Source organism: Varroa destructor, unplaced genomic scaffold, assembly GCF_002443255.2.
Source record: "Varroa destructor unplaced genomic scaffold, Vdes_3.0 BEIS01000007.1, whole genome shotgun sequence".
NCBI lineage: Eukaryota > Metazoa > Arthropoda > Arachnida > Mesostigmata > Varroidae > Varroa > Varroa destructor.
Genome location: NW_019211460.1, coordinates 8,399,383 through 8,424,461, shown reverse-complemented (window position 1 = coordinate 8,424,461; position 25,079 = coordinate 8,399,383). Strand labels below are relative to the sequence as shown.

At 45.1% G+C, this 25,079-nt stretch overlaps 1 protein-coding gene across 4 annotated transcripts in view; it reads right to left on the bottom strand.

The window, feature by feature from the left end:
- Positions 1-6,731: 6,731 nt before the first annotated feature.
- The window catches only part of LOC111254267 (transcription factor Sp9-like), a 128,730-nt gene continuing 110,382 nt past the window's right edge, over positions 6,732-25,079 (bottom strand). For 3 of the 4 annotated variants that reach the window (XM_022814914.2, XM_086974805.1, XM_022814915.2), the window contains one exon: positions 6,732-11,896. In XM_022814914.2, the coding sequence (XP_022670649.1) occupies positions 10,268-11,896 (1,629 nt within the window). In that variant the 3' untranslated portion in view covers positions 6,732-10,267. Of the gene's footprint in view, positions 11,897-22,659; positions 23,051-25,079 lie in introns of those variants that run through there. The other variant, XM_022814917.2, reaches the window with a different exon arrangement.

Below are 25,079 nucleotides of genomic sequence, written 5' to 3'. Positions count from 1 at the left end.
AATTTTCTCCGCAAAGTTACACGCTGGATCCCTTTATGTTAGTATATAGTAAATAGGCTGGTTACTGCTAGAAGCAGAGAAACACATGTGTTTCGTGCTAAGTGGGCATTAATCTGTTCTAAAGAGACTGGTCAGCGAAAATATTCCATCTCAAATAGATAACGTCTGGAACAATGAGAACACGGTATTCCACATAGGATGTGGTGGCTGCAAAATGCGTGACCAGCTTTTTTTAGTAGGCTAGTTTTGTTTGCATCTCTCTGGACTGCATCGGTCATCGATATGTGAACGTGTTAGACCACACGATCATTTGGTCATCGTGTCATGAAATTGATAGCATGATATATAAAGTTCTTCTTATACACACACGTATATATAGGGCAAGTTAGTTGTGGAAGTTTTTTCCATTTGATGTGAAACAACTAGAACGATTAAGGAACCATCTATAATCCTGTTTGTCTGCAGGACAGTCTTATGCTGTGATTTATGGTATTATAAACCACCCACATCGTCATGTGATGCCTCGATAAATACACGCCGTTTTTAGGAATCGGTATTGCAGAACGTGAACGCTAGTTCTTGTTGTAACCACCATACATTTGACCGTCTGGCTAAATAAGCGGATAGATTCAAGTAAAAAAAAAATTCGTTTGCTCGAAGGGGTCGACATTCGTACATCTTCACTTAGTTTTTGTGAAATTCCAGTTACGTGACATAGTATATGTTAATAGTAATAAAAAATATGCCTTCTGCTAAACAGAATCTATTTGTATAGTGACAGAGCTTCGAACGACGTTTTTAAAATAACGAATATTCATCTTTATCAATGTGTTTGAACGTCTGAAATCGCTGCAAGACACTGAATGGCTACGTAATAACGATAAGCGTAGAACAAAGATCAACGAAGACAAATTGATTAACATATATATTTTCCACTTCTTCAGATTCCGCTTTTACAGATTCGTAGTTAAATATCCACGGTAGACATCTGTTAACTCGTCCATGAAACTCGGATTAACTTAGAAACGTGCATAGGCAAATATATATGCATATAGCTAAAATTTATAAATTAACCACCGCGGAGCGATTTGGATAAAAGGATAATGCTCTGTTGTCCAAATGACATCTGCAGCGCCATCTAGTACTCGTTTATATGAGAGGCTGTTGATTTACTAGAAGTATTGTCGTTTGATATCGCGTCGTGTCGCTTCAACGGTTTGACAAAGCACCTGGGAGGAACCGTGACTGTCACAATAATTATCATAGAGTAAAAAATAGTAGTAAAAAACGTAGGGAAACATTGATATGTTGTGACTCTCTATTAGAGTAGGAAGCGACGTAAAGGCTTTAGACGATTTATGGCATTTTGTAGCGAATCGCTCGAACAAGCACGTTTTTTCCATGCGGCTAAGCCTTTCCTTACCACAAAATTACTTCCAAGTTACGATCATTACTTGTATTGTCATTGTTATTATTATCATTACCATCACTAGCATCGTATTTAACTACTCAATACAACTGGAAAAAATTTTAAGTTACAAACAAGTTTTGCCGCAATCTCATGTAATATTTGGTTAAGTGACCGGTAACTCGATATGAAGTTCGCTTGAAGTTACTTTAAATTTGCGGTCTTCACAGAAGAACTTACGTGCACTGTTCAGCTAGGGAATATTGCCAAGCGGAGCGTGCCGTAGACCTGAGTATTAGTTACGATCTGCCTGGAAGTTGAAATCATCTTTGCTGGCTGCACGTTATGACTGATGGATTGTTAGTTCTAAAAGGTATATTCGCTAATCTATAAAAACATAAGTACACGTATGGACACTGACCAATATTCTGTTTTAGATCTTGAACATAAAGAAGCAGACGCTTCGCAAGTGCCGGCACGCTAGTTTCGGTGCTCCGCCAGCCTCTGCCAATATCAGACGCCAAATGTGCCTTATTTTTTTTAATACTCCTTGTATAACTAAGCAACAGAGTACGTGTCCGTCCTAAGCTAGTTCGACTGCCTTCCCATACTACTCATTATTATGAATCATTTCGTTCGCTGAAACGGCAACTGCTCCCTTAGAAGACGCTATTCATATTAAGAATATCTTCTTAACAAATAACGCTTGATCTATAATATTTTCTTAACAATACTCGAGGAAAGATTTACCGTATCAAAGCTTAGCTGAGTTCGTCAACGTAATGGCAGTACACTAATTATAGAGGCTAAAAATTCCCCCTTTAAGGTCGAATGCTATACCCTGACAATGTAAAATGACAATTTCTGACGATTAGGCCGGCTTTTCAATATAGCCTGAAGGAATATTGCTGGAAAACATTATTAGTGTTAATTAATGCTCTGTTTCAGATTGCCCATGCGGATTTCCCACCTCTTACCAATCTACCCTACTTTTATAAACACTTCCCCGTTGCATCCGTCAGCTATTACAACTAATAATTAATATTGTATATAAAAAATTAGTATAAAAATGAGATTCGATGCAAAAACCAGTGAGTTTTAATGAGAGGTATAATAAGAACCAAATTTATTTCAGGCATTAAAGATTATCCTCTTAAACTAAGTTTAAGAAAAATAAGGCTCTTCTAAATGACCCAGTTTGATATTTAGAGAGAAAATATGCCTGAGCCAACTAGTTAAAAAATCGGAGGTGGGGGAGGAGGTTTTCTTGCTTATTGTTTGCTGACTTTGGCGTCATTTTCCGAGGGTCAAAGCTTAGCTAATTTAGCCTATTTTGAGCGGGGAAATAGTTTCTTACGTGCATTCAAATTAACTCCGCGTAGGTAAATGTTTGTCGTGTTAAAGTTACCGGTACAGGCGAAATTTTCAGCGTCATTTGGAGCTCTAGGGAATAGATAAACTTATTGTTAATGCTGGCCATTAAACTTATAGTACGTGTAAATAAATCCCAACGCTTTTGTTATAGCGTCATTCATAATGTTTTGCTTAAACATTTTTAAGTGAGGTCCAGTCCGTCGGTGGTGTGCAGGACCGAAAATTTACGTCAACATAATATTTATTTTAAACCTAAATGAAAGCGTATTATACTTATCAACGCCGTTTTAATAGATAGCATACCTATTACTTTATCGGGCTGTCGCTACCTTGTAGCGTACCGGTTCAAATTTTTCCCGGAGAAGTTTTAGGATAACTCAACTTTAGCCAGGCATACGAAAGTACTATCAAAAATGTGGAGAACCCCTCTAAAAATTGGTTGACACGAGCATATATATAAGCAAAAAAAGACCATACCTTCGTTCGCATTCGAATATATATTATGATGCTATAGCTCGTATATTGTGATTATTCCTGTGAAGATGATTATAAGTATATAACTATAAACCTTGATTAAATATCTATTACTTTAGGAATGATTAAAATTAATCTATTTTTAGCTATGTTTATGAATTTTCTATATTTCGTTATTATGTTTGGGATATTATTGCGATCCACAGATATTTGCGGGAAAAATATTTTCGTTTTGTAAATATGTGTATGTTATTAAAAATGTTATTGAAGTGAAGTTATGACATATAATGGCGTCATATGTTGAAAATAGGCCATAAAATACGCATTATTATTACTCGCAGTAGTTTGGCCGTCCAGCCACGTGATACGAAAGAAACAAGCATCTAGTGGTTATTTTGTCATCGCCTATTTCTATTGTGCTATGCTCGCCGCTCCGGATTGATACTGAGGACAGTCCTGAAAAGAGAGGCCATATCGAGGGATTAACAGCTCGCAAACATGTCAGAACTCTAACTGGCGACAGTCCGCATTGAACTGCTGTAACCTTTTCGGTAGACTCCAGCCATAAGCAATGTTAAAGCTCAGTAGATACTAAATAAATATGTTCATATGTTCGACCATGTCGTACGAAGATGACGAAGTGCACCGGGAAAACGATTTGCCCTAAGATGGAGACGATAAGGCGTCAAGTCTTCTGTTTGTCTATAGACACTGCCTTCGTCGATTTACTCGACGCAATACTCCATTATATTTCAATTCATAAATATAGTTTTTGGATACGTTTCCAGAATGCTGAATTAGAGCTGTAATGTCCTGAACTGTGACAAGGACCATGTCATGTTTAAAAAGTACAAGGCCTAAACGCAAACCGTTTGCGGTATAACCGACGGCAGACTGCAATGATGAAGATCAAAGCTTTTCTATTGCGCATAACGGGTTGTGAAGATTCTCCGAAGAAGTCCACAAATGCCGACGCGGTCCTATTCATTTCACTATGGTAATTGAGAAATTTGATGCTATTGGATCTATGCTTATGTTTCACAGTCGACCTATGTCCTATTTGGACCAGCGTTCAAATGTAATTAGGGAAAACTTCGATTGCATAATCACGTGTTACAGATATAGCAGTTGAATTTCATTTCAGATCGGATCATGTACAGCTTATCGGCAAGCATTTCCGTGATGGCAAACATTCGATCGTTCACAGTCAGTTTCATTTGTATATACACGATGGCTGATCGTTTCTACTGTTTCATACAGCGCCGTATCCCATTGAAAGGATACGCTTGAGTGGACCTATCAATTCTTACCAACTCTCCGCCCGTTCGCTGTGACGCCGCATAATATAGAGAGATACATATTTGCGCGGCGCAGCAGGACTCGAGTACTTATACGCTCCTGGACGCCACGCTTTGCTGCCAATTGTATTTGTCCATAGCACCGATGACAGTTGAGCCCGTACGAGAGGCTAGGTTTATGCGAAAGCAAGCATAATCCACTGTTACCCTGGGCGTCTTCGACTGTCTCGTTTTCACTCGTCTCTGTTTTAGTCTGATCAAAATGTAACTCGTTGTGTATTTCCATATGTTTATGTGTGAGTGTCAATCGGTCAATGTGTTTCTTTACTTCAACACGTATTCTCCCCACACACAGTATTTGTAAATAGTGACACACCCCATAGCGTTGGGCTAGTTAAATATGAAAAACTTTAGGAACTTCTTGAGCGCAACAATAGCAGCGGTACTAGCAGAACTTCTAACACATAAATACAATGTTGTAGCAGCATGTGTCAGCGGTTACAACTGTTGTACAAACTATGGTGACAGCAAATTGTGGCTGGCCATTCCGCAACTAGGGGGGTTCGAGGTACGAGGCGGAGGGAAGACTCTCGTCTGCTCCGTACACTCACTTCGGTTTGTGTTGAAGGGAGTGAGTGGGGAAATATTGTTCGCTTCTTCATTCGCAGTCACACGTCTGTCTAAAGTTGAGAGGAGCTGGGCAACACTGAGCTAGCTTGGTTTCATGGTCTTTCGTAAATTCCCTCGTATTGGTTGTCGGCCTGGCTGAGTGGCTGACGGTTCTATGCATGCACAATTCTTTGGGGTTCGCAGCTACATTGATTTAGCTTTAGTGGTACTGACGATGACAATGTGCTTGATCTAGACGCTACCATAATCCAAGGGAGCCCGAGAGACAAACAGGCAAAATCTATATAGCGACGAATACGAGCGAACGGGAGAAAAGGGGATACGGGGGATAGTGCGCACGACGCTCGGCGACGGCGGCGGCGGCGGCGGCCGCCGAGAAATGAGTGACAACCTACAATCAGACCGCCGCTGAGGCGATGGCGGCTGTCGCTGCTGTGGAACTCGTGAGGCCCTGAAACAGACGGAAGGCTCGACGGGCCAACGCACCAAAAGACAACCAAACGGACGCAGATACACTGAAACATATATACAGTCGTGCATATGCCTGCCGACCTAGCTACATGGTCTGAAAGAAACAGCCGCTGAAAGAAGGACCACTGGCTGAGTGGACGATTTTCGTTTCCTAGACCAGAGAGTCGCTACAAAGGATACGTGTACATACGAAATGGTTAAGATGGAGGTCGAACCCGCGATGAGAATGGTTGAAGTCGCTGACGATGGGCACACGTTTATTTCGGCTTTACCTTTCCCGCGATTCACTCAGAGTCAAATTAAATCAATCAAATCGAGGATGGCGGATGTCCCTTTAAGGAAAAGAAAATAGGATATAGAGTGTCGAGAGTCTGCTGAAAACTCAAAGAAAAAACAACTGAAGAGCAGACCACAGCTGACGTGTTTCTGAGCCATGAATTGTGAGTTCTAGCTGTTCTAGCTAACCACGTAGCAACCTAAGACTTGTATCATAACACCTCTGATCGGAAGGATCTCGCATCATTGAGGACGCTAATTCAATGTTTGTGATCCGTTGTGATGCAAAAGTCAGCCACTGTTCTGAAAATTGTCGTTAAGTTTGCCGTTTGAGCACTTCTCTCTATATCTTGGTATATATATATATATATATATATATATTCGCGCTATAAGCTCCTTATTAAAAACTATCTTGTCATCAAATAGGTTATGCCCTATGGACAACGCAGGACATAAATAGTTCGTTTTTTTTTTTCTATCAGCCTATTCCAGCAACATTGTCTATTTTGTGAAAACAAAGAGAAATACAAGTAATATGCCATTAAATCTAGATATGTATCGAAAGCACAAAAAGTTACTCGTTGTATTTTAGTCATAATGAAGATTTTGAACAAATTCAAGATAGAATGATTAGATAGTAGTACTATATCAGAAGCAGTAATAGTAGTGAAATACTGACCCCCTTGAGATCATGCAAAAGAAGTAAAAATACACTAAAAAAACAGCACAAAAACATAAAAAGAAGCAATTATGTAACAACTCACACATCAACGAATGGCTGATTAAAGACAGCTTACTAATGCCTTTTAAAATTATTTATTCACTCATATTGTTATATAGTAATTCGGTAAATATTACCATTGTTACATCTTATTACTTGGACTTCACACACAAAAAGCTCAGTGCAACCGTGTCATACATTTTTTTTTTCTATGTCCTCAGATAATTTTTCCTCGCCGTCGTCATATTTAACTTATTACCTTTACAATCTTTGTCATGAATTTTCGTACTTCGTGCCGCTCCGGCTCCCTTGACTGGTATATGAAACTCTGAATAAGCACAGTTTATGTTAATAGATCATTTTATTACTGATATGGCCAATTGATCTGTTTCACCAATACCCTTTGTTCATGATTAGCCAAAATTTCAAGTTACCATTTGCCTCTTAACTGTCCTGTCCAACAGCATCTGCGCCTATAGGCCTATTTCAGTTAACACCACCTTTTTTCTATTTACCACGGAGACGGAAGAGTCACACTTCTTTTGTTTGTTGAAGACAGACAGTTTTTGCCCGTCGTCTATGTCTGATCCCTAGTAAAGTACACCATTGTTGACGCGGGACTATTTGGTTTGACCCGAGCTTCCACTAAGCATTGACGGTCAGAGCCAAAGGGTCGGCTACCAATATTTCGCCCGACAGAGAAACGGATAACGGCCCGTAACGCTGGCTTTCAACCTTCGGCTTTACTTCCTCCATTCTCTTTCTCGCATTATCAATATTTATATATTTCTATCACTAGCTATGTCCTATGTACATACATTCAGTGTGTTTCTACAGATGACAGCAAACCAGGCGGTCAGAGAGTCAACGCTGGCTCAGGACCACGTCATACTGTGGGGGGGCTTCAGCTTAACACCTCAATCAGCAAGTCTTTCCAAGCGCGACCTCATATTCCGCTATGTGTAGATCAGCTTCACCTTAACAGACCTGTACATCGTCTGTTTTTCGTCGTGTAAATCATCACCACTTCGTAATAGTTTCGGGGGAGACCGCATTGGAGAGGCAACAAAACAGGCGAAATATATGAGTCGAGGGTAGATCAAGGAGCGCAATAACAATGAAAAGCTAATTGTAAAACGGCGAATTGGGACGGGATGGAACGGGCACAGGGTGAACTACGGGCTAAGTCGAACTACTATATACAGAGAAATCATCAATTCGGGCAGGATCGTGTTCAATTTGTATTTAAATTCTGATATTGAGCTGTTACTCGTTGCAGACCCGTTCGTTTTTCCTTCAATCTGCCATTTCTTCGCGCTTTTTTTGAACACTTTTTATTTCAGACTTTTCCTTTTCATCAGTTTCAAGTGTATCTATTGGTCTGTTTCGAGTCTTTGCGATTCTGGTAGCGACTGTCCGTCGTTGTCAGTATTACGGATGATCCTTTCTGATCGACTTCATACACCTTCAATCTGTCCTCGACTCCCGTTAAAAAATATAAATATGAGCTATTAATTACGGATTAAACGTGCGCTGCGCGATTAAACGGCCGCTGCTCGTCCGGCATTGCCCGCTGCAAATTATCGTTTGAATTTACAAACAGGTCAAACATTTGTTTTTATAAGAAAAGGATGAAAATTTAAGGATGCAGGGATTCACTTTAGGGTGAGAAAAAAAAAAATGAAGGAAAATGTCGATTCGATCCGAAGTATTCGGATCAAGTTATTTCAGTTGAGATCGGTCGGACACCGGCGAAGCTTTTTGCGTTTCGTGAGACACGACAAAATCCTACTCATAACAGAACAATTTCATTTATGGATCAGAGCATTTATTCAAGTTAAATACTAGACTGTGTCAGATAAAAATATTCAAATACTTGCGAAATCTTTTTAGCAATGTAGAAGACGATCGCAAGTAAGAGATTTGTTTGTGTTTATAGTTCGTAGGTAGAGAATATAGAATAAAATCACTGAGTTCGTTCGTTTCTAGTCTTTAGAGACCTCTGAGTCGCATATCCTGAACAGGAAAGATAATCAGAATTTATACAGTGATGGCTCACCGCTTGTAAGGAATATATGTTTTTATAGAAATGTTATTATTGTTCCTCATCTAATTAGTATTGTCGACTCGTTTCGCTGTCGCCATAGCTTCGCCGGCTCGACACATTTTTCTGTATTCGTAATCTCTGTTTGTTTAGCAGCACATCAATAACATCTAGCCCTTTATCGCTCCTTTTTACTCTCAATAGATCTGTGCTCATGCTCTCGTCTGGATTTGCCTTATACATACACAATCTATTTTTTTTCTACCTTCCTCGCCCCTAAATAAGTTATTGCAACTAGTCGAGACATCTAACGGGTCACGTTAGCGCCCCCGACGGTAACTATATACACAACACGTGCTTTCTCTTCGAACCAATTTCATTACATTTCATCAGAATCCTCTGTGCTTCTATCTTGAACATTGTCGCTGTTCTTAATCGATTTGCTAAGCCGACGACATTGCTCAACACGAGGGAACACCACCCCTCTAACGCTTGATTCTGACTCTTGACAACGCCAACAACCTTTGCTGTTTGCACATGTGCGCATCCTCCGGTCTGTCATGTAAACACCGACACAGCTGGATAAAAACAGTCGTAATATCGAATCGCAGGCTTTTCGCATGGCCTCCTTCGACGATCTATCGCGACGACGAGTCTTCCGGTTGGTGTACGTTCATATTTATATTTATGTAGATTTATTCATATATATATATATATATATATATATATATATATATATATATGTATATGCCTATGTATATATTCATATCTCCCTATAATTTGTCTTCACTGTACAGCGGATGTGTGTATGCATCTGTTTATGTCTGTTTGTGATGACCGATCACGCAATGAGTCTTCTGTTCAATGGCGGCTTAGGTTTGTTTATTCCATGCCCACACGCATTTTATGATGTCGCTTGTTGTCGACTGCTGTTGTTGCCATATCTGCCCTTTCTAGTTTTACTCTCCAGGGCAACGGGTATCAAAGGATGATGGAAGTTCTATGAAGAGCGTTAAGCGCGTCGCCTGCTACTTGAGCTAGATCGGACATCGACGGCTCGTTTGCTTCATAGGACGGGCAGCAGATATTTTCTTTCCGCTTTATTTCACTTGACGAAATAGTTGTTGTTGTGGTCGTCGTCTGCTAAAAGATCGTCGTTCCGTCCTGTAATATTCCCAGAAGGGGTCGCTGGTCTGCGCGGTGCCGGACTCGCAGCGGGGGCCCACAGTGGGTCCGGACTGTTCACGTCTTGCTGATCCCACACATGCCCCGAAAACCTCCCCAAGATATATTTCTCCCGATTCGATCCAGCTAGATAATATACATGCAGCTAGTAGCTAGCAATGGTGGTCAACAACAACAAGCTTTAGCGATTCGTTCTAGTAGCAGCCATAGTGATGGTGATGGTACGAGTTGTTTATTGTTGGAACACGTCGTTGTTTTCGTGGTCGATCAATTCCATGAATGAATTCGATCCCCTGATTGATCGACTCACTGTGGCATTTATCACGCTCCTCATTATATATTTACTTTCTTTTTAGCGTTTACATTCGTAAGCCGTTGCCTATCGACTATTTCCGCATGTGCGGCGCAAAATGATCGGGTGCCGCCATGAGCAGATGGGGATGGGGGGGCGGCGGCGGCTCCGAGTGATGGTGCCCTGGCAGTGCCAGGGGGCTAAGGGCCGGACTCATCGGGCTAATTGCCCCCAGGGGCGGCGATGCCATCAGCTGGTGTCCGGTGCCTAGGCCATGCGCGGCCGTTGGCGTCGGAGTTGGTGACGCGTTACCCAATAGGCCGCCCTGCGATTGCGGCTCAGACTGCGAATTCTCGGAGTCGGAGCACGAACCTGATGACGAACCCTTCTTCTCGGAGTTGCCGCCGTTGTGGGTTTTGACGTGCTTAGACAGGTGGTCGGACCTCATGAACCTCTTGTTGCACACAGGGCATGCGAACCTTTTCTCGCCAGTATGTGTTCTTAGATGTCGTTGAAGCTCGTCGCTACGAGTGAAACGCTTACCACAGAACAACCAGTTGCACACAAAAGGACGCTCGCCAGTGTGCCATCTGAGGTGGGCCCGCAAATGCGAGGTCTTGCCGTACACCTTCCCACAGCCGGGGATATGACACGAATGGATATTCTTTTTTCGAAGGTGGGCGCCAGCGGGGCCAAGTCTCTCCGCCTCCTGGCAGTTGGGACAGTCACACGTCGCCCTTCCAGTGTACCTTCGCTGGGACCGCGGGGACGGTACACTGGCCAAAGACGTCACGCCCGTCGACTGCGAGGATAGAAACGAAGAGCCGCTCGTGCCACTGCCAGTGGACACTGATGAGGTCGAGCCGAGAGCGGCGGGGCCTCCTGGCGAACCCAGCATAGTCTTGTACGTGTCTTGCAGGAGCTGGTTACTGGCGGCTGACGATGCCAGAAGGCCGGGCGCAGCGGTCGCCAAAGTCGTACCGAAAGGCGAGCCGTAGTCGGATTGAGGGTAACTCGTCGGGAGCTGTGGCGCCATCCCACCCATACTTGATGCGGATACGCCCATGTCAAGGCCGCCCCAGGAAGACGCAGCGTGCATGTCCCACCACGGGGCGGTAGCGCTGGCCGGCGTCGTCGCGGGAGTAGGAACCTCGCTCTTGACCTGTGTCTGACCCACGTGGAAGGGCCACGATTCGTAGGCCGAACGGCCATATAGTTGGCTGGCTGGATGTGATGGATGCCCGGTATGATGGCTGTCCTGACCGGTGCCATGCGAATGATGACTAGACACAACGCTGCTGGCCACGCTCTGTGCAGGATAGAACAGGCTATCAGAATAAGAAGACGGAACTTGGGTTTGCCCCGCAGTGAGAATTCCGCCGCCGCCACCACCACCCCCACCTTGTGAATCAGGCCGACCCGGGGCTGCGGATGGCATGCTGTAACCGCTCGTTGGTGTGTGAGTTCCACCAGGTGAACGTCCAGGCGGCGTAGATAGCGGACTCTGCGACGGCAGTGAATTCGGTGGAGATGCAGGGGCCGGTTGCCCCAGTAAAGTGGCAGCAGAGGTGAGTGGTGCGGGAGCGATTCCAGGCGTTTTCTTCCACGGGTGAAAGCCTTTACCCACGGCAGCGTCTGCCAGTGGTGGGGGGCTCTTTGAGGCCAGTTTGTTGCACTGAGCGGCCAGCATCGCCAAAGGTGTCCCTCCTAGCCGTGGATGCTCCTGTAACAGATCAACGAAAAGAACCACGATTAGCGTCCCATTTGACATCGAAATTGTATAGTATATCGGAAACCTGTACAGCTGTATTGATTAGAGGACGGCAGGCCTACGCAATCTATAAGAATAAATAGCACATCGATCTCTCTATAGCGACGTTAAATAGGCCAGCTAGGACAACTTGTAGAGGGCGCTGTTTGCACAAAAATCAGTCCAAAATGGTCATTAGCGAAGCACACCTGCGAATTTATGGCCCAATGAATACTGGTACATGAGACCGCTCTGCGGATTGAGAACGAATCGTGAAAGATGGCCAATGCAACGAAAAATGATAATAAACCTGTAGCCAGCCAGAGTCCAGACAATGCCCTTTAACAGGGCCGATTCTCCAACTAATTAACCTTTCGAGTACAATGATGAACAACTAAGTTGACGAAGCTCAAGGAACGCGTGTAGTATGCTACACTTCACCTCAGCAACAGCCCTCGTTTATTGGGTTTTTCAGGAAACAGTTACTAGCTTGCTGTGGGTTTTCGACTCATTTTCGATTGTAAAACCGTGTCAGGCGTTTGTGGAAGCTCGCAGCGTTCCGATAAACAAATAACAGGAAACAAAAACAGCGAAATGAATCATAAGCAGTAATCGTCGTAGAAGATATTTTACTTCAAGAAGATAAATTGAAATTTGCATAATGTCGTTTAACATATGGACCAATGCTTGTGACCAACAACAGTGTAATAATGTTTTAAGAAGGTACGAATAATGACGCTGCGTCGTCTGCTTGCAATTTAGTGATAGATTCATTTATTTCTATTTGTTCCCCGCCGTTTGACGGTGCCCTTTTTCCGATCGTTATTATATCTTGAAGTACCAGCATTAAATGTATGCTAGAACGAATTGTTGTGTGGTCTATGGCCCGAGCCGCAAGTCAGCTCATACGCGACTCTGTTACCAATCCTGCAGTAATCAACCATCAATTACTATAGCTATTGCAGCTGCCGCCGCCGCCGCCGCCGCCGCCGCCGCCGCCATTTTGACCCTGGATAGCTTTCTATTGCGGTCGCGTCGTGACCACTGCCACAGCCCGTACCGGTTCGCTCGTAGTTACAGAAAGGTTGAGCTCGTGCTCCTTCTTTTTTTCCTGTTTACGGCGAACCCGTGAACGCAATCTAAGATTGACGATGGAGTCAATCGCTAACCCAGTCACGCTGCAAACGGATTCCCCATCGTCGAAAGGAGCTTTAGCAAGGGACACTCCTCAGTGTCGGAAAGGACCAAACAATCGCCCAGTAGTGAGTAGTATGCGGTAAGCAACAACAGAGACAACACATCCAGCTGCTGATGTTGGTGCTGTGGGGGAAGGGGGGAAGCAATCCCATTGTCTTCAGCCGCATCAGTCGCCTTTATTGTGCACCTACCGATTCCATCAGCGTCGTGTATTAATGTAGCCAGGTCGGACGCCGCGGGCTTCACGCCCGACAATGTTGGATTGGAAAGCGAAACGCTCGACAAGTACTAAAGCTTTACCTTGGTCATTGGCGTTCGAGCAGCCGCAAACTGCTACGCTGCTGTGACCACCTTTGGACCCCCTGTACCGCCGCGGCCATCATGAAAGCGGGAATCCGATTATGGATATCGCCCTTAGATTGTCCCGTGGGGTCTACGCGCTGCACACAGTGTATCCAGCCTGATTTGGGACCGAAGCGGCCCAGCGCCGGAGCCGAATGTCCACTGAACGGCAGTGTCATTCGGTTGGTAGTGCCGCGCCCAAGAAGCCAAAGTAGTAGTCGTTGTAATGGCCGCTACGAGAGGCGCAAGCATTCTTTCTCCCCATTATCCTTTCGCGGGCACCAGCATCAGTCGGCGCTGCGGTCTGGCAGCGCACTGAAATCCGACAAGAACGAGCTGCCCTCATGATAGAGACACTGACGAGAATGGCGGTGATGTTCATAGCGAAGTACTTTACAATAGAAGATTTAAAGAGTCATGCCCAAGAGGCATGACAATTTCTAGCATTACCGGGACATTTGAACACCACAAAGTGGTCGGTATCGCACGTGGCACAGCGCTGTCAGTTAAATAAGTGTATGTATTTTCAGTGTTTCGCAGTCGAAGCTGCCATCGCGTTAGCTCCGATGTCTGCGTGAAGGACCCGCAATATGTCGTCTGTCGGGAATAAGAGAGAGGCACAATGAGAACGGCAGTGGCGAGAAATAGAATAGCTTACTGATCACAATACTCACGAAGTGCAGGGAGCATTACTGTATAACTAAAGAGCGTAATAACTATCTTCTACCTGCTACTACGTTTCAGGCTGAAATGATCTCTGCTGCGCTGTCTCTATGAGCAGAAGAGTAAACTGGCAAACCAATGCGCGAGTGTCACTATGTGTTTCGTCTATGTGTTGTCAACTACACTCGGCCGGATCAGTCCGTGAAGCGGTCAGTAGTTTTTTCTTTTTTTTTTTTTCTCCAAATGATTCACAGAGGTATCGTTTACGCGTTGCTTCAACACCTACGCTTTCGTTCTTGCTGAATCCGACAGGGGGTCCACACTGTCATTGCTCTCGCTAGTATCGCCATTAACAATGGAGAGTTAGAGCATTTGAGAGAACGCTCAAAGCCAATCGACTGTACTAAACACATCGATTTAAATTTCGTGCATTCTCGTTTCCAAATAGGGTTCATCACTACAATATTGTACAGTATGCACGAATCGATGGCTTGAGCTGCTGTTGGCAACTAGATCCTCTCGCTGAGCGTAGTTTTCGACCCCTCTTCGGTGTTCTCTTATCTAGCCTCGATTCCACTTTCATCGCTGAAGTAGTGGCTTTTTCTTTGCACAAAGTAAAATTTCTCGATCAGACGTCAATGCAGAACTTTCCCACTAATTCAATAATCAAAGCCATGATGCTGGTAGAAGTTAACCATAAGCACGCATATGGCCTACGGATCTTATTCAATGAGTTGATATATGTATTTCTATCTATCCATGTATGTATGTATGTATGAATGAATACCTCGGTGCATGTGCTCATGCGTATGTGCGGCTGTGTGTGCATTTAACCGTCTGATAGCTATTGTCTCTCTTTCTCACACTTACTCGATGTCGCCAGCCGCGCGCGATATCATGCAGGTCCGAAGCAAGAGCCCCGTCCTCGCCCCCTGTTGGCGAGACTGGGATTATCATAAAGTATGAATGAGCGCAGCTCCAGTGATCCGAACAGCGGCAGACAAAAGCGAAACAAAAAAAAAAACTCTTTACCACTACTGCCAACACCCCCTACTGCCATCGACGCCCCCCCCCGAAGCTTATTGCGACGCTCTCATGGCAAGGACACACGACCCTCAAATACGGCAGGCGAGAGCATCCGGCCAATCAGCTAGAAGACAGCAAACACCGGCGAAGTGCTGCTCATCGGCCTTTATCGCGCTATCTAAAAGAAGAGATGAACTATCGTTCTTGATTATCGCGGTTGAAGGGGATCGCGGTTGCCGACAAAAGAACACCACTGCTGGGGAGAACGCGACAGCAGTAGCAAAAAAAAGGAAGGATGAGCTAATAGGTATAGTGGACGGCCGCCGTTGACGCTGCTGCCATTGGACTGCCAACCGCAGCAGCATTACAAAGAGCGGAGTGGGCGACGACGAACGAAAGAAGTTGACGAAGAGGTGGTCGCGAACGGATCAACCGTTGCGGGACCGAAAGAAACACTTATCGCTATGGCAACACATTTAGGCTATTCGGTCCCATTTTTTTCCCGAGTCCTGCTCAGCCAGGGCAAGGAAACGCTTCTCAACGACGGGGTGGATTGTCAGCTAGGCTGGATGGTGCTTCGCTGCTTCTACTGTTTCAAATGCTGATGACGATGATGCTAAGAATAATGATGCGGCAACGATGGGAACAAAACCTGTTTATGAAAGTAGCGTATTTGTTTGTCTGTATGTGTTTGTGTGTGTGATGTGCACAGTGTTTAAAGGTGTATCAAGGCTTTCGACGCTTCTACAATATATTCGGTGTATATGTGGATTACAGACTGGCGTCCAAAGTTGTTGAAGTTTGTTCTTCCTTGTTATTTGGTACTGTAAATTGGCTGTGGAATTTTTCATCTCGTGACTATTTCGTAATGAATTAGCTGCGTACTCAAGTAGCAATTTAGATTAGATAGAATTTAGGAAGAAATAAGATTGTAGAAAAAAAAAAATTCGTTTGCTCAGGCCGAAAGTGACATATAATTCGAATTACTAGGTTCTGTACTACGTTACATCATATCAGTCATGTTTTGAATTCTATTATCAGCAACAGCTGTGGTCATTAGTAGATTTACGCTAATTTATCGAAGTCATGCTTTTATTGAATCGGGCTGACATTCAATCCGATTTATTTAATAAGTCGCTATTTTCCTTGAATACTCATCTCTCTATCCGCAGCTACCCGCCGCCAGACTATTCGGCTATTACTGCCCCACACCCCCTCCTTACAGTGTCCGATACTTTTCCCGTTCGTTTCGATACTATCGCTACTTCACTTTAGTTTTGGTTTTTAGCCATTACAAATCGCGATTTTTTGCGGCCCATTGAGTCAAACCAAAAGAGCCTCTTAGATGCTCCTTCGCAGCTCTGCGCTGCTCTCGTCCGCATACACAGTTGACGGCCTATGATAGGCCCTACTTCCAAGTCTCTGTTCCCTTCGATTTCTCTCCCCTTGATCCGTTGAATACGGCTATTTCTGCCACAAGCAAACGAGCTACGGCTCGTAACCTTGTTAGCCGTTTGGACACGGATCCTTGAAGCAGTGCTTGGCTGGCATCGGGGTTCGAAAGCCAAAGCCTGCTTGTTTGATTCGTCTGTTGTGTACTATGTCGTCCGGGTATTACCTAGGTACAAGGCTTACGAGTGTAGCTACATGAGGAGAACGATGAAGCGGCGATTGAAAACGCCAACTGTCTAAGCTCCCTTTTGTCGTCTCGTGCTGTGATGTTTTTCTGCTTTAACGCGCACCGCACTAACAACCGCTTCTGGTGTGCGTACCGAGAGCACTACAGTGATGCCCAGAAATAAGGTTGCTTGAAGCGAACACACAGCGGTGATCAAGCGCCGAGTAGCGTACTTTTCCAGTTGCGCAGCGGTCGGCCGCAAGGTAAAAAGACTCGCCGGGGCTCAATAACGCTACTAGAATAGGACATTCCCAACAGTGGAGAGCAATAGGGTACGCATGCTGCGCGAGAGAATCACAAGTTGTTACATTGCCGACCGGCGCAACGCTAGCGGTGGCCACTGTGTGGGTACCGGCAGATCAACAGAACAGAACCAACTACAACCGGCAATACAATATGGACGTTGATACCTACTGAATGGTAGGCGGCAAGACTACAGAGAGCAAATAGGCTCGGACGGGCCAACGAACTAACAACAGTACCCTAAACGCCGAAGCATATGTGTAAATGCGCCGGTGTACCCATGCGAGTGTTTGTGTGCAAGTCTGTATTGTATGATGGCGCGCGGGAGACAGTGTGCGACAAGGTACGGCTGCATAGCGACACTACCTATCGGCTTAGAGGGGTAATATATTGTAGTCCTTATTCTTCTCGCTGTATAAATCGCTCACTTTTTTTTCTCTCGATTTGACTCGATTGTACGCGATCGTCTAGGGTATGAGCGCATCGATGAAAGAGCTCGTTGTTCTGTTCTGTTGTTGCGGCCAACATCTATAGGCGTGAAAATCCTCAAACACCTCATGAGATAGTGGGTCGAAACAGCCAGTGGAGGATGATGGTGATCGGATGAGGTGAGCAGTCGCTGGTAATCATTAAAGGACCTCGTTGAGAAGAAAGAAAACTGAAAGAGATTGTTGTTGCGGCAGCGAGCGGCGTTCTGACCATTTTCCGCAGCTTTTTTTTTTTTTTTTCACGATGGAAGCGGTTAGTGGGAGTATAAAGCTGCAGCAAGGTTAAGAGGTCCTATTCGCGATACCGCACATTGAGCATTACGATATGAGTAAAACGTTTTCCAGTTTAATTACTCAATTACAATTCGGAAGCAAAGCTTCAAGTCACTGCTAGGAAAAAAAAAGTCAATTAGTTTACTTGGAATATTTGATGACAGTGCGCCTTCTCAAGATTGTTACCATTGCTGACGCACGCTATATATATTCTCTCTAGCTTTTTAAGTTAATTTTAACTGCTAACAGAAGTAGGATGACGAGTAATTTCGGCACCTATCCGTTTTAGGCACAGTGGTATACGTTAAGTTTCGCCGGTTCACCCTCTCGCAAGCTTTGATGGTCGCTGAAAATGCTCGTACCGCACGGTCGACTGCTCCGTCAGACCACTAATGCAATGATGTATCATCTACTAGACAGCAATAGCAGTTGCGACTGCAACAACAGCCGCGGCATCAAACTCAGTCGAACGATGCTGAACGATTGTAGAGGATTGAGCCACTCCGGATTGATCCGCCGAATAGGAAACAAGCCAACGCGGTAATGCAAGCAGGCCAACAATACTATCGTTTGCAGTCTCTCCCTCTTTCTCTCGTTTCATTTCTCTCAACACCTCAGTGCTTGAAGACCATTGCTCACTCAGGGCCGCTTGATGTGGCTTTTGCAAGGAGCGGCTCGGAGACCAGAGAAGGATCAGCCTTTAGTGTCAGGACAACGACGAGGGGAATGAGGATGATGATGACGCTGGCTACAGCTACAACTATGTAGTTTTATCCAAATCGGGTGGATGGCGACCTCAGAGATCTAATGTTCGGTGGCAATCGACAGTCGTTTGCTGACTGATGCCGAAGCCGATCGACTACGGCCATCCGGGGTCGATCGGAGAAACCTGCGTAGAGTCCTCAGTCGGTCTATTAGCGGTGTTTAGAGGACGCTACTGCTATCACTAGCCGCTCAGAAGTAGCTCGCTCTTTTGGCAGCCACCAGTCTTCAATGCAAAGGAATCCTTCTGAGGTACGAAGTACTGTTTCTACTACCAAATTTATTGCGATGGCTTAGTGCCGCTATATGAATAAGTTATTTTCTACCTTCGCCATTGTGGGGTCACTTGATCAACTGATTAACAGAGCTTCTAGGTGATCGCTAATCACGCAGTTTGAAAATATAGGGATCAGCAAGGACTAATGCAGCCGCCACTAGACAAGCGATAGGCGAAGCTCGATTTTGAGCGACAGGTACTTAACAAATACATTAGGATATATTCGGTAATAAGTTCTTAGAGCATAAATTGAACTTTCAGTTCATTCATGCTATCTCGGGTGTGGTCAGAACAGCAAACTGGTTATACAATAATTTATTTCCGATTTAATTTCTGTTTTAACTATGAACTGTCTCGGCGACATCATCTGGGCTACATACAGGTATCCTTACTGTATAACAATGGTCGTCGTATTTGCGCAAGCGACGACGCTTGCATCCTGTGCATGACCGTCTCGAAAGTACGAGTGCTTCTGCTTTCTAACCTTTTCAGCAGGTTTATTCTAGCGGAACTGCTGAAGCTAAATAAGCACCGCTGGACGCGTAGTAGCTTTTCGTCTAATGACATGAGGTCGAGGCTGTTAATTGTTCAATGGTCGTTTAGTTCTCACCCTCAATTCCCTTCGTGTTATACATCAGGTTTCAAGCAATAGCAGCATCCAATGATAGCCAGTGAAGTAACGATTCAACTTCAAACCTTGTGCTGTTCTGAGCCGTTTCCAATCTCAACTGCACCGTGTTCACCCGGTCGTACTGATCACCATCCGTCACTAGAATCTATACGTGTAATGTACAGCTGTGCAGAGGAACTGCGGATCTCTCGTTGGACGCTTTGTATCGACGCATAACGCAGTATAGTAAATAGTCAATTCGATTGCCTATACAGTAATAGCAGAAGAACTCTGCGACTGTGCACTTTATGTACATATGCGCAAACAGACAGACGGGCCAAACACATCTACATAGAGTGAGAAGAATACGTGTACCCGCGAGATTGCAGCCCTAGAACTTCGCGCCAGAGAGAGCTAGCTCGATCTATGAAGTTGGACCCTTCATTGACTCACTAGCGAACGAAACAAGACAAGAACTAGCAGTCCTACCGTGAGGTTATGTGGCATGCATCGTATACTAAGAGGTGGGTCTTGACTCCTTCATGTATGGCTGTGTGTGAGTGTCTGTTTATATATATGTTTACATGTTTATGCTAGCAGTCTACGACCTCGCCGTCACCTCACCGTAGTGGCCGTTTGATTCTGTTTGGACTTCGAGTCGTTCCGATGAGTTCGCATGATTGCGTTCGAGTTTGATTGCGCCACGGCGATAGCAGCGGCAGTAATCGAGCCACTATCGTCTATGCCGATGGTGGAGTCTTCTCGTGCGCGGTTACTTTTAGCATTTTCTAGCTATTCGCTGTTTTCATCTTAGCCCTGTTCACTTTTCCGACCTCAGGCAAATGCGTCTGCGCGCTAGAGATCGAGGGACGCGGCTAGGCAATTGCACCAGATCGTTCAGACTCACCAACCAGCTGATCTATCTGTTGTGGCGCTGGCCGGGATCATTAGACTGAGCACCGATTGTCGCATCGATTGCGCGTTCATCAATCTTCACAAGCGCGCATAAGCTAACATACGGGGCAGGCGAGCACAGTAAGACACTTATGTTGTATATAGTAGCGTACACAGAACAAAGTCTGCCTCGGTGTTGAGTGGCATTCAAGCTGTCCGTGAAAACCGTTTGTTAACTTACGGATGGGTGGCTAGTCGACTATATGCATCGAACAATGACAACGTTCGCAGCGATACAACTTAAGCAATCGGCTTGCATATGAACATGAGTTGAAAAAAGGGACTTGGCTGATGATCCCGCTTGGTAATCGTGGTGGTATTCTGTGCGTATCGTGATTTGTCTATGTGTATGTAACAAACTAGACATAGCGAAGTGCTGTCTTCACAAGTTGACGTCACAACGGGTTTGGGTCTTTAAAACTGCGTTGGGTACAGACTTATGTGCGTCAAGAGGGTACTAAAACGCCATAAAAAGCGATACCAAATGCCTATAGATGAGTCTATTTTATACCTGCGTGAAACCAACGGAATCGTGGCCCGTCAAACAACAACTCAGTAGATGTTACAATAAATGTTCATGCGAGTGTTAAGTGGTGTAATTTCTAAAAACCTCAGACTTTATAACGCACAACTCGTCATCGGGACGTAAAGATAAATTAACAGGTTATAAACACAAAAAGCTAAAAATACGCAGCTATCTAGTATCCGCTCATGCTATCTGTAGTTATAATTTTCCGTGAGTATGGTCGCCCGTATCTAGCGGGAAGATGCATTCACGCACTAGATCAAATCGCCAAATATACAGGACGCAAGCTTCATCGTTAGCATGGGCAACAGGACAATAACATTGCATAGAGTAACGAATAGAATCCGTTCCTGCGTCAGAGTCATATTCAGCCCAGGTCGATTGATTAACTATCAGATCCACCTTGTCGTTCGTACTCGACGCTACCAAATACAACACTTAGCTTTTTCCCCTATAGAAGTACCATTAGGTCATGCAGCATTTGACGACACTGGGTCCGGTCGCCAGGGGGTCGTCCGCATCTTAGCAAAACACTCGCCTCTACCTCACTAACAGTGGCATCGACACTGTCGATCTATCACGTTACCATAACGTTACTATCATACAGTCATCCGCTTGGGAGCCCTGTTCCCGTGGCTGCGCAATACTCTATTCGGTCTATCGACATTAACAATGGACGACATATTAAGTGGACAAGCAAAGGAGCACAAGTCACCGATCGGTCATTGGCCAGACACAGGACTTATGCTCTTGGTGTTGCTATTGTCGTTGATGATAATGACGAAGGATGTTTGCCAACACGGAACGCGTCAACACCGGCCTTGACAGTCTGTTGCACCGGCGGTTATGAAAAGATTGTTGTGAGTGATTGTAGCAGCTACTTATCGAAACCGGCCTGTTATAGACCAGTGAAAACGGAATCACAATAGTGAGGAAATAATACTCTGAGCCGATCGTTCGGTTACCGTCACTGACGAGAAGAACTTCTACAAGTAACAAGGTCGTCAAGTTCGCTTCTTCAAATCTCGGAACGAAAGTAAAATCGAAGCTGAACAGCACAGATAAAATGCTTCGATTTAAGTTCAACGATGCCAATTGGCGCGATCACGAGTGGAAAGTTTTTTTTCGTTAAAAGAGATCCAACAAATATTGGAATAACTTTCTATCAACCCGTGCTAATTTCTGCTGAAATTTCTATGGAGGTTAAACTGTTATTTCGAAACGCTCGAGATATTTCACGCATTAATACCTTATCTAGCTATAGATATACATATACGGTCCTACCTATAGAACCTATAGAAGCAACAGTGAAATGAGAATCATAAGTCGACCATTAACGAAGGCAACAGATCTTCAAAAGCTGCGACTTTCACTTTTACTTGGTCGCCTCCTCGAGCAAGACGGACTATCTATAAAGGGACACCCCCCGCCAGCAATTCCAGTCGGCAAGGTTTAGTTCGTGGCTATCTAACATCATTTACGTAAACAACGACCGACAAATTCGTTGTCGACGAGCTACGTAAGAGAACGGAAAACAATAACAGAGGAGCAACGGCGGTCGCAGTAACCACTAAACAAATCTGCACCATTTCCGTACGCGTATGAAATGTCTAGCAAGAATCGATCTATGGATGAAATGACAAAGAGCTCAAATCGAACGTCGCGAACTATCGTAATTTGTAATGTAAAACACTCACATACAGATGAGAACGTCACGCAAACGTACACGGGCCCTAACTCACGACGATTGTCGAGCGACACCGGAGAACCACAGCACCTTGCACCGTTCTACGTCGAGCAATTATTCTTCTTTGAGTTCGTTTTCCTTCAAAAGCTGATGAAGGTCTTTGCTGCTGATGTCGAGGTTGCGTTCGATTAACGTTGTCATCGAATTTCTTCTAACTAATGATTCTGCTGTCCCATCAGAAACACATAAACCCATTCAGTAGTTACCATTGTCACTGTTGTTGTTGTTACGGTTGCTGTCGGCAAATTCGCTTCTATTCCAATGTCTGGTCGAGACCTGCTGTTTTCGTCAAACAACTTGTTCGTCAACGGGTTCAGCTGCCAGCGGTTGTTGTTCATGCCACGGCGTTTTTGCCGGTGCTGCTGCTGCTGCTGCTGCTGCTGCTGCTGGCAGATATCAAGGCTCAGCCGCATGTTGTTGGGCCTTCGCGGCGCGTCTGCCGGCGCCATCTTTCCGTCGCATCCGTTCGTGCGCTTGACGTCGGGCTCGCCGCTCAGCGGCCGTTTTGGCAGCCGTTCCAGCATTCAGCGACGATGTCGCACCGGCCTCACCAGCAGCACCCAGCCGAGGCTGTGTCCGACACGTAAAAGGGGGCGGAGCTTAAGAATAGCCGTTAGGAGGAGGGACTGGGCGGAGCCAGCATAAGTGTGATCGCGCGCCTGTACACAACCATCACCGACGAACACCTCGGCACGCAGTCGACGACGACTCACTCCGCGAGGCACACAAACAACGAAGTGGAGTCGAGACAGACATAGCGGCTGTCAGCGGCATTAGCCACAGAGGCAGAGGGTAACGCGGATGGAGGGTAGTGCTGCCAGCCGCCGCCGCCGCCGCCACGAGCAGCTCCTTACAGAGCCCACAGGCAGCGTGCCGCAAAGGCTCTTGCGAAGCAGACCACCCGACCGGCTGACGGACTTCCATCGTCGCCGCCACATTGGGCCATAGGAGAGCGTACGCGTCAGCCGGACGGAGCTGGGCTGCTTCGGGAAGAGATAGAGGGAGCACCAGCAAAAAGATTGTAATAACGTGCTCGGACAACGGACACCCATCGGTCTCTCGCCACTCGTCCATCTCGCTCTGTCCGTCTGCGTATCACTCTTTCGCCAGCCAGCGAGTTAGCGATGATCCAGTCTGTCGTAGTTGGAAAGAAGGACTCCTCAACGATGATAGCTCTCGGTTGTTGGATGTCGTCTGTTAGCTTTCAGTCAGGACGCGGAGCAACGCAACGCAACGGAGCAAGCAATTGCTGCTTCCGTAGCAGTAGTTGTTGGTGGTTGTTGGCACACGGCAATGCCAGTGCGAGGAGGTGAAACGAAATTAACTCGGATGACCGCTGAGAGAGACCGCTGTAACTGCGGGTCCTGAGCTCAGCGGGGGAAGATTCGGACGAGTGAAATCGAATGACGACGTTCGTGGGTCGTCGATGAGCGCGGTGGACAACGAGAATTAATTTTCAACCCAAATCACTCTGTAACGTTCTAAAAGCTCAGTTGGACGGCCCAACACATGAGAACTATGGATTGAAGCATTATTTGCTGTGGTAGAACACGTTATATTCGAATTTAATCTTAATTCGAATGTTTTTATGGGCCATTTATAAGGGCGACTTTAATACGAAAAAAAAATAACCAGAGATTAAATGTGTTCCTCCAATGACACTGCTATGCTGGGCATGTCGCAATCAATAATCATAACAGCAATAACCCAAAACTGGGTATAATTGCCATGGTTCGTGATTACATTCATAAATCCTGACCGACATGACTGAAAGCTGGGGCAATGCTTTCGAAAGCAGATGCTGTGTGAACTAGTAAATATTTATTTGAGTAGGGTAAGCTACCAAATGTTAGTTAACTAACCGACTGGCTGATAGGGGCGACGATCCGGACGGATCTATATCTATTTGATTTGGCGTGCCAAAACAACGAACTCGCCGACCAAACCACTTATTAGACTCTAACTATATAATGCCCTCGCAGTCACGACCTAGTTTATAGGCATTGACTAGGCAAACGGTTCTCTCCATATATACCGCATATTCAAGAGAATATAGACATGCACATGTGGCAAGCGCATACGTTTCTTCCCATTTATGATGGCTTGTTAAAATTCGAATATGGTTTATTGTCTAACAATAGTGGCGTTGTCCTAGCGAGCAAAAATGTACGCCTAAGGCCTGTTATATAAAATCGCAACGGGAACAAATAAAAAATTTCCGTTTCTACCTCTGCTACTAGAACGAATCGTGCTAACAGCAAATTGCTTATCTAATAAACAATAATATTAATAATTAGTATTATTAATTCACTATTATTAACTTTACGGGCTCATGGGTCGCCATAAATGTATTAGTTTTTTTAGTAACAC